This window comes from Sebastes umbrosus, chromosome 15, assembly GCF_015220745.1.
Source record: "Sebastes umbrosus isolate fSebUmb1 chromosome 15, fSebUmb1.pri, whole genome shotgun sequence".
NCBI lineage: Eukaryota > Metazoa > Chordata > Actinopteri > Perciformes > Sebastidae > Sebastes > Sebastes umbrosus.
Window position 1 is genome coordinate 12,102,984 of NC_051283.1, and position 10,453 is coordinate 12,113,436.

The following is a 10,453-nucleotide window of genomic DNA, read 5'->3' on the forward strand; positions in this document are numbered from 1 at the left end:
ACCATGAATGTCTGTACAAAATTTGGTGCCAATCCATCATATTTCAAGTGGAAATGTTGACCTGGTGGAAGCATTAGAGGATCCAATAGTGTATAAATATAAAAAAAAAACACAAATGTTAACATTATTGTAGGCACTATAGAGGGGATCAGTAGAAGTAAGGGGATCACCAAGGTCATTGTGATTCATCCTCTGGGAACCATGAATATCTGAAGAAAAAATCTCATGGCAAGTGGTGGACCGACATTGCTATCCCTATAACCATGCCTCTGGCAGGGCTAAAAATGTCATAGATTTTGACACACTATTTTCTAAAAATTAATATTCAACTCCAGATCCATCTTGTTTCAGTAAATATATAGCGGGTAGATGGTGTTCCAGCTTGTTTTTCTACAGGCGATGGTTGCAGTTAATCATTTAGCAAAGCAAGGTAAGGTTGATTTAACACTCCCACCATTACTTATTCATGTAAAAAGAAATCACAAACATGGGCATGATTTGTTGGCTGTCAGTATTTCCTTTTTCCTAGAGGGACCTAAGCTGTCAACTTAATGGATCCTGTCATTTTGTTTCTTTGTTCTGTTTCATTTTAACCCCGTGAGGATATACCTGACTGCATGCTTTTATTATGTAGGTTTAAACAATGACAAAAGAAAAAGTTTGACAGATTTTTCATCCTCAAAAACTCATGATTTGATGTTCCAATCCATCTCTGAATTAGTGTTCCCATTCCACATTCATATCTGCATTACTGATGCACACTTAGGACTGAATCAGTCCTAAAATACAATAGCGCATGCTAAAATGTGTCCAGCGGTGAGGAATTGATTGAAGTTGAAGCTGGCAATTAGTTTCATACGGCGGGAAGGAACACAGGAAGGCATAACACACCTCCTGAATGGAAACAGTCCCATTATTCTCTGTCGGCTGTCCTCACTTCCCTCCTCGCCATTCATCTACGGATGTAATGACCAAAGAAAGAGCAAGACGCTGATCTGTCAGGATGATTCACTGTCAATTTACCAGCCTTTTTATAAAGCTAGGCTCCGTGCAGCAGCCAGGCAGACGGACCGGGCCTCCTAACTCCTCTATAATCTACATATTGACACGTATGACGGTGTAGCTCTGATTGGGAATGACTGTGTGGAAATGACTTCTCTGCGAAGACTTTAATTTTGACTGGGTGCGGTGTCAGGAGGTGATAACTGGAGTGGCCGTTAGTTGGATTTGTACAGACTATGTTATGACAATGTGATATGGTCCTGAACAGTATTATGACTAGCTGGGCTGTTTTTGAATTTGTGTCATCATGCAGTAAATGTATTTGTATAAAAGGCTCGTTTGTGATCAATCGCCTTTTCAATTTGGAAGGAGAAAGGCTTGTTTTGAAAAGATGTCTTTTTCTACCCATTTTTTTGCCGAGATGGGCCTCAAGGTTTTGCATTATCTCTGTACGGACTTAAGAATCTGAATTATAGCGACACGTTTGAGTTAGCTATAGCCACAGAACTGCAAATAAAGCCTGTGCACAGCCAGCCAGCTGTCTGGACCTTGAATAATAAAAAAAGGAAACTAGACAGGCTGTAGTTTCCAGTAAGCACAGACACAAGGTGAGATCTGTGTGCATAGTTTGCATCAGAAAATAGAGCTTCTTCTGATACTATAATATATAATACTACCAAGTAGGATATTTTATGACTTGAATAGGCAGAACCAATACTATTAAAGCCTATTTATGGCATCAGTAATACACACTTAAATCACATAAGTCTAGCACAAACACTCACAGTAGGGCTCCAACTTACATTCAATTTGTATTCACTAATTTAGGGAGTACAAATTGTCACATACAGTACATGATCAAATTATAACATAGTAAACCTTAATGGGTTTAAATACAGTACTTAGAGTTACTAAGCAGCTACCTAATTATTAACTTCATTCCAGTGGGGGAAGAAGAACTCAGATTATTTACTTAAGCAAAAGTAGCAATACCATACTATAAAAACACTCCATTCATTCAAAAACGCACAGAAATATTGGGTACAAAAAGTACTCATTATGCTTAAATAGCCCCATGTTAGTATTATATTAGTATATCATTGGATGGGTATTAATGATGCATTAACATGTAAGCTATGTTGTAGTTGGACAAGGTTGAGTTCAGCTTTATGTACTTTTTGGTGGTTTCATCTACAGCTTTGCATAATTTTTATAAAATGATCATGTTTTGTATCCAAATCTCAAAGCTGCAGTAGGTAGAAATGGAGCAAATATGATTAAAAAAAGTTATTTTTATAAAACACTATATACTTACAGTAGTGTATGAGACAGGTAATCTGAAAAAAATCATGTGCCTCTGTGTCCTCCGGTGCTCCTAATGGCATCTGCAAGATTTCACAGACCGGAGGGAAACAACCAATCAGAGCCGAGCTGGAGCCATGCCGTCTCTGAGCAGCTGTCAATCCCTCACAAACTCCGACCAAACGGTCAAACTAGGCAGCGCTGATCAAATATGATCAATATTTTGTTACTGTAATGCTTATTTCTTGCCTTAAATGTTTTCAGAAATATCTTGTAGTGTACTGTTTAGCTGTAAAATGAGAAAGTTTGTGACCCGGCAGCCATGTTGAGATCAGTTGAGGAAATACCAAGCACCTCCCACCAGCTGGAGCACAGCCAATAGGAATGCTCGCTCTAAAGTGACCTTTAATTGGCCAAGGTCTCCCGTCACAGTTTATTTTTTAAAGCCTGAAAACAGAGCCATGAGGAGGTGCAGAAGTCTAGTTTTCTCTCAGAACACTTGAATTACAATATACTGAAAGGTTAGTATGGATCTTTTGCCCAATGATGCTAAAAGCTTTCTGCCTACTGAAGCTTTAATAGCCTCTGTCAGTGTTATATTATTACATCATTGGATTGTTATTAATGATGCATTAACATGTAGCAGTACTTTATTGTTGTAGTTGGATATGATTAAGCTCATTTTAAAAGCTGTATGTAAATTTGGGTAGTTTCATCTGAAGCTTTGTATCATTTTTATAAAATGAATGTTTTGTATCCAAATCTTAACCAGAGAAGAAACTAAATGCAACTGTCAAATGAATGTAGTGCAGTAGAAAAGGAGTGTGGAGTAGCAGGAAATGGAAACAAATACCTCAAGCGAGGATATTAAAAACATAAACATAAGGAGTTGAATCCATTCTATAACTCAGAAAGTAAGGTTCATATTTGAGGCATGAGTGTGGCTCCACTGATCTGTGCGTCATGATGAGCTTCTCGGAAATAAGGTGACTGGCGCCGTTGCGTGGCATCATGGAAAATTACACAAGTCTACATGAAAGTCAGATAGTGCCCTTATTTATAGTTATCTGATAAAAAAAAAAAATCTTATCAGAAATAAAACAAGGAGGGTAGGCGCTGGAAGGACAAAGATAAAGACATGATTATAAGTCTGTCAGGCTGCTGTAGAGACAAATATAGATAAATTATGTTTATAGAAGATAATAAGAGGTTGTTTTCTGGGTGAGAAAAAATGACACTTGGATATAAGTCTAATTATGGTGCTGTAATTCTATATTTATTATAATAGTGTTACTGACAGTGAATTAAAGTGTTTATTTTTCCGTTTAAAACTCAAAATTGAATGCCCTTGTCCATTCATGCCTCAACGTCTTCAGCTTCTTTACCTTTAACCTTTAAATAAGAGATCTTTCCGTCTAATTACTGCAAATTGTCGTCTCTTTACGCACAGTTAAAACCCCTAAACGCCTCCTGCGCGCAGTAAACCAGAGAGCTATACTTTGACTTCATCCATCCCATTTCCTGCAGAGCCAGTTCCTGAGGGAGGAGGGCCAAACCAAGCAGCCATGGGAAAGTTCTCCCCACTTTTTCCGATTACATCGATTCTTTTTTAAAGAAGGAAACACACAAACCGAGTTGGAGCTGCAGACAGCTACTGTACTGTAGTTTGTAGGGAGCGGAGGGACACACTGAGAGGACACACGGAGGGAGTGCTGAGGCCAATAAACACCAGGAGAGACAAAGACCCGCTTCACGAGAGAGAAAGGTAAAGAATCTTTACCAATTAGGAACAAAAACAGATTAGGATTGTTCATGTGGACACTTATATTGTGTAATAAGGACACAATCATATGTCCCTGTAGTTGTCAATAGCTGTCAGCTGAGTGGATTGTGTGTTTGATATTGTTTTTTAATCCCCAGAAGTATCAGAATCACATTTCTACACGGTGTTTACAGTGCCTAGTATACTTTTTTATTGACTTTCTGTGTTATTATTTTATCCCCTATAGGGAATAACATGATGAACTTTTGAATCCCTTTTGTATTATATTAGTTTTTCAGTATAACTGATAGTGAATCTGTGGTCCTTATATTGAGTTTTATGATTATTTATGTATTTATTTAGGTGTTGTAGGTGTTTTTTTATTAGTTAGTTTGTTTTTGTAATTCCATAGGATTTCTATAAAGATAGACTATATATATCCTTTATTTAACCAGGTAAAAATCTCATTGTGATTAAAATCTCTTTCTCGAGAGTGACCTGGACAAGAGACATTATTACAATAATAAATACAAACATTATAAAGCAGACTAATACAGCTGTCTCACACTACAAGTGAAAAAGCACAATGTCCAGTTAATATACAATACAAAAAACTGTTATAATGCATAAAACAATTACAATTTTAAAATTATTTGAGTGAAAAATGTAAAGAGCAATCACACTGATCAAAAGTGACCGCAAAACCTATATGTGGGTTTATGGGATGCATTGTTAAGTACTTTGCTAAACTATGTATTTGTTTTTCACTATGTTTTTTTTACGTGTATGTCTGCAATTATTGATAGATACATACAAATCATGTATATTACATTATTTTAATTATTTCATGTAATATGTTGCCTGGAGACCAAAGACATGCAGGTTAGGTTAATTGTGGACTCTAAATTGCCCGTAGGTGTGAATGTGAGCGTGAATGGTTGTCTGTCTATATGTGTCAGCCCTGCGATGGACTGGCGATCTGTCCAGGGTGTACCCTGCCTTCGCCCAATGTCGGCTGGGATCGGCTCCAGCCCCCCCGCGACCCCTAACGGGATAAGCGGTTGCAGATGGATGGATGGATGGATGGATGGATGTTGCCTGGAGAATCCCACTTTTCAAGCCCCTGGATGGTTTTTAGGCAATTCTCTTTCACATCCCCTTGCAAATTGTATCTTTTTAATTTTTTAACTGTGTAAAGAAAGAAAGAAACAAACAATGGGCAGCGTATTTAAAAGTTGTTTTTTTTGCCTAGTTCTGTTCTAAACTTGGGGACCAACATCTGTAGAATATTGTGAGAGCGCAGGTCATATTGATACAACATAAGAACTAAAGTATGCCAATAATAAGGCTAGAAATGACTTTAAAAGTAGACTTATCAATAGTCCTTGTAGTGTCTGTGGCGCTCATGATTTCTTAGTTATAGTGTTGTAGTGTATTTTATACTGTGATGTACTCCGTATGGACTTTACAGTCTTAGTTCACAGGATTTGTTGGTATTCTGTGGCGGTAGAGATACCAGTAATACTGAAGACAATACTCCCGGAGGTGGATCAGTCCACTTATCATTTTTGTGCTTGTTCAGCAGGCCAGAATCCCTGACAGTCCATTGTCTTGTCTCATCCTGTCAAAGGAGTTTGTATTTTCACTATTAGGATATTTTCTTTTCTCAGAGGGGAAGAAATAACACAAAAACATAAATAGTCTAAACAAATAGACAAATGTCACAGCAGTCCCTCGACTCCCCCACACAGGATGTTTATTCAGATGTCCGTGTGCGTGTGTGTGCATGTGTGTGTGCGTGCGAGCTTCCCAACAAGTCACTGACTGTGTCATTTATCATTGACAACTTCCATCAAACCCCCCAATACCTTTATGAAATCAGGTATGGTTTGACTCAGCTTTAATCGATGAATAAATCCAATTAGTTACCCCACAAGTAATTGTATATAATAATGCTGTGTAATGTAAAAGTTTGAGTGGCCTCTTTTGGACTCATTCACTCCAGTGAAAGCGTAAACTATTCCCTTTCATATTAAATGTTAACTTTAGTGCCATGTGTTTTTGTTTTAGTTCATTTTAGTGTATGGAGGCCTTGTTTTCTCACATCTCGATGATGAAGAGTTGGAGCCCACCCTTAACAACGGTGTGAGCTCATGGAAGAACTAATAGTGGGGGGCCGCAGCCAGATACATATGTTCCCCAGTAAAAAAGACACCATTATACTGAAAAGCTTGGAGAAACTTAGCTCATTTTGTTGCTTATAGAAATCATTAAACACGCGTGCATTGGCTGTGCATTAATAAAAAGCTCTATTTTCGTGGAAATTAAATATAGCAATTAGGTGTTAAGTGGCACATTGAAGCCAATCTGCTCAGCAATGGAGCAAGAAATATAAAAGGTGGAGAAAGTATACGACCTGCATAACAACTACAACTAGACGTGCAGGGGGTCCAGGCACACGATATAGATTTTCACAATCTGAACAGGCGGAGGAGAGTTTTAAACAAGAACATCCTGATACTAACTCTTACCAACTGTCCCCTCTTAGGAGCAGAGGATGTCCAGAGCTGACTGGTCCTACCTGGAGCACCTGCTGGAGGAGGGCCAGGAGTATTCGACGGGCGTTGGCCGCGTCTGGCTTACCGTGCTCTTCCTTTTCCGCATGCTTGTACTGGGAACCGCCGCCGAATCCGCCTGGGATGACGAGCAAGCCGACTTCGTTTGCAACACGGGGCAACCCGGCTGCACCCCCGTGTGCTACGACAGAGCCTTCCCCATCTCCCACTTCCGCTACTTTGTCCTCCAAGTCATCTTCGTCTCCACGCCGAGCATCTTCTATTTCGGATATGTGGCTATAAGGGCCGGGAAGGCCAAGAGAAAAGAGGAGGATGAGAGGGCGGCAGAAGGTCGTGGTGGTGGTGGTGGTGAGAGAGGAGAAATAGCAATAGAAAGGGACAATAACAATGTGACTAAAGACAATGCAGAAGAGAAGGAGAGACAGGAGGATGGTGGGAAAGGTAGAAAAGCTGACAAGGCTCCTCCGCCAGACGCTCCTAAACTGAAAGGCAGGTTGCTGTGTGCGTACGCGTGCAGCATCCTGATTAAAGTCCTCCTGGAGGTCGGCTTCATCCTGGGGCTGTGGTTCCTTTACGACGGCTTCCTCATCGCGGCGAAGTTCGAGTGCACGGGGTCCCCTTGTCCTCACACGGTGGACTGCTTTGTCTCCCGACCCACGGAGAAGACCATCTTCACCATCTACACTCAGGTGATCGCCGCCGTGTCCGTGCTCCTCAATCTCATCGAGCTCCTCCACCTCCTTCAGCTCGCCATCGCCCACCGGCTGGAGAAACGCTACCGCGCAGAGCTCCAAGACTACCTACCTCGGTCGGTACCGGCTCAACAGGAGGCTCCGGAACTCCAAGCGTGTGCGTCGCAGTCGTACATAGCAGGGAGCCGTGTTAGCCTCCCCATGCAGCGTGAGGCTGCATGCTACCCGAACCCTTGCGAGAGCTACAGGGATCTGGCGATAGAGGTGAACTGGGGACCCGGGGAGGCTGCGGGTGACCTACTTCCCAGTTATATGAACTGCGTGGGGGCCATGAAGACAACGCATTCCCCGAGGGTCCACTATAAGAAACACACACAGCACACAGGGGTGAAAAACACTAAAGGCGCCCATAAGGCACTCTCAAAGCAGAAGCATTATGTATGACGCAGTCAGATGTGGTGATTTGTTGTTTATGACCACGAAAGCTTTGTTTGGTTTCCAGATTCTTTTTTCATAGATACTATCCTGCACATGACACTTGACTATCAGGAGTGCACCAATGAGGGAGAAACGAAGAACAACTATTGCACTGTGAACTTCTATGCCTCAGAGGAAGGCAGGCAAACGGAGATTTAGCAGATAAATGGACCTATTCAAAACGAAACATTTTGAGAACACTCCCCAAGGCAAAGAAAATGAGACTCCGCGACGAGAGAAGATTACAGTCATAAGATGCCTTTTAATGACTTTAGTGCTGGATGCGACAGTGGAAAAAAACAGTGCAATGGGGGGTCTGCGGAGAGTACCAGATTTAAGCATATTCCTCTGGGAATTGCACTGTAACCCCTGGAGTTCTTTGAAGGCCCCCCCTCCTCTTCTCCCTCTCTCTCCCATGGCTCCGTCCACACTGTGGAATGTACTGGTCTCTGGATCTCGCTCTGCTCCCGAGAGGATAATGACTGCGTGGATGCGTGGATGCATGCATGCGTGCGCGCACACAATGTACTTTTCCCCTTTCACCCAGTGAGTTTTGGTCACTCGAGTTGGGGATGTGGCCCGGGGAAGACATGGGTGAAGAGAAGGAGAGCCAAACCAGAGGAATTCTGGGATTGTGAATGACTTGTATAACATTGCCAGTAACCAGAGTAATTTAGCTATGAAGAACGAGGGAGAGAGAGGAGACTACTGCATACTAGAATATGAGAGCTGAATAATGGAGGAAAGACAAGCATCCAGTTTAAAAAAATCAAACCTTTTTCGACAGCCTGAGAGAGAACTCAAAAGATGCTTTAGTGATCGCACATTGAATGGACTGAAAGCGGTACAGAAATGTGCAAACTTGATGAAAGGAAATGACCAATTATGTGAAAACTGTATTTAATGTTTAAAGTATTATGAAGAAACACCAGTGTTAATATTTATTATTTTGTGGAAAATAAAGTTTTAAGTACTATAAATTAATGATGACATTGTCAAATTATGCTATAATTATCAATATATCACATCATATTACATACCGCATTTTTTCTGTTATACAAAATATGCTTTAGATGCTATATAGGGCTGTGTATTGGCAAGAATCTGGCGATATGATACGTATCATGATACAGGGGTTACGATTCAATATATTGCAATATATTGTGATACTGTAAGTAAGGCGATATATTGCGATTTTTTTTATTTAATTTTAGGAAAACTGTCATAGTATAAAGAACACACAACCATATGCATAAAATCTGAGTAAAAAAAGTTTACTTTTTTTATGCAATCAAAACAGTGGGATCTGCATTTGCATTTATCACAGTCACTGTAACATCCAACACCATAGCACTACTTTGAGAGGGCACATACACTGAGGACGCATCTCTTTTTAAACTATTGATTGAGTTCATCTTTGCATTTAAACTATTAATTAGAAACGGATGCAGATCACATTTTGAGAATCGATACAGTACCACAAAACATAATATTGCAATATTAGATTTTTTCGATATTTTCTTACACTCCTAATGCTATATATGGTATACTTTCCTTTCTGAATATAGGGATGAGATTTCTGTGTGAGGAAAATGTTTCTGAAGTGGCTTCTATGTCCAACCACTATCCAAACACTGTCACAATATGGAGGCACTGAATCACTCAAGAGAGAGCGCTTTGGGAATAATAGAAAGACGGAGGTATGGAAAAGTGGATGAGACTTACAGGCTATCATGAACATAACCTCCTGAGGGGAACAAATGGAGGGAAATAATTTTGATTTAATGGCTGTTTTCAAATCAGTAGCTCTGGCTGTACGGGGGGAAGAAAGGCATCAATTATATGCCAGTAAAAGTTCATACAAGGTGGAACAGCGCTTTATGTTGGCTCTATTTAATATCCCCTGGGGAGTCCTGCCTGTTAATGCTGTTTTCGTGTGGAGTAATTGATAAAAGTCCAGCACCTTCAACAAAGGTGCTCTGAAATGAATGCAGCCATATGTCTTTGCGGGGCTGCAGCTGCAATACTGCACTCATTTCCAGCAATTTACCGAACTGTCTCCATGACGATAAGCGGTTATCTATAGCAGGAAAAGGGGGTTTATGGGAAATCCAAGTGAGGCAGGTTCTCATAAAACAAACAGTATGAGGCCAAACAAGAACTCCAACAAGCAGCTGATAAACAAATTAAAAATACTTTTCTTTTCTTTTGCTGCGGTTTTATCAAAATGTTTTATGATCTAATAATAATAACTGTTTCTCTGCCCGCAGAGAGGAATGTGTTTTTTATTGTGGGCAGCCTCTCCCTGTGTCAAGGATAAATTGGCAGACACTGTTGAGAAAACAATCCAAACAGAGCCCCGCTGAAGCTGCCCAGTTCAATGCCTGTTCACAACAACTTGGCTGGCATTCCCGTGCAGTCTTGTTATCTCAGTGCGGGTGGGTGTGAGCATGTGTGTGCACTCGTGTGTGCACGTGTCCACGCGATTGTTGTATGTGTGTGTTTTCACAAAAAAGCCAGGGGGGGTCACGGAACAGATTGCATGGGTGCGACCCGTATCGTCCCTCTGCTGCCAACCAAAGCCAGCAGCGGAACAGCGGAGCTCCCTTTTACATCCATCTTCCTTATAGCCGATGGAGCCG

At 40.9% G+C, this 10,453-nt stretch overlaps 1 protein-coding gene across 1 annotated transcript; it reads left to right on the forward strand.

Moving 5' to 3' along the window:
• The first annotated feature begins 3,852 nt into the window (after positions 1 to 3,852).
• On the forward strand, positions 3,853 to 8,795 carry gja4 (gap junction protein alpha 4). The gene is made up of 2 exons (XM_037795993.1): positions 3,853 to 4,069; positions 6,615 to 8,795. Exon 2 carries the CDS (start codon positions 6,624 to 6,626, stop codon positions 7,776 to 7,778), a length of 1,155 nt encoding a protein of 384 aa, XP_037651921.1. The 5' UTR covers positions 3,853 to 4,069; positions 6,615 to 6,623; the 3' UTR covers positions 7,779 to 8,795.
• The last annotated feature ends 1,658 nt before the right edge of the window (positions 8,796 to 10,453 follow it).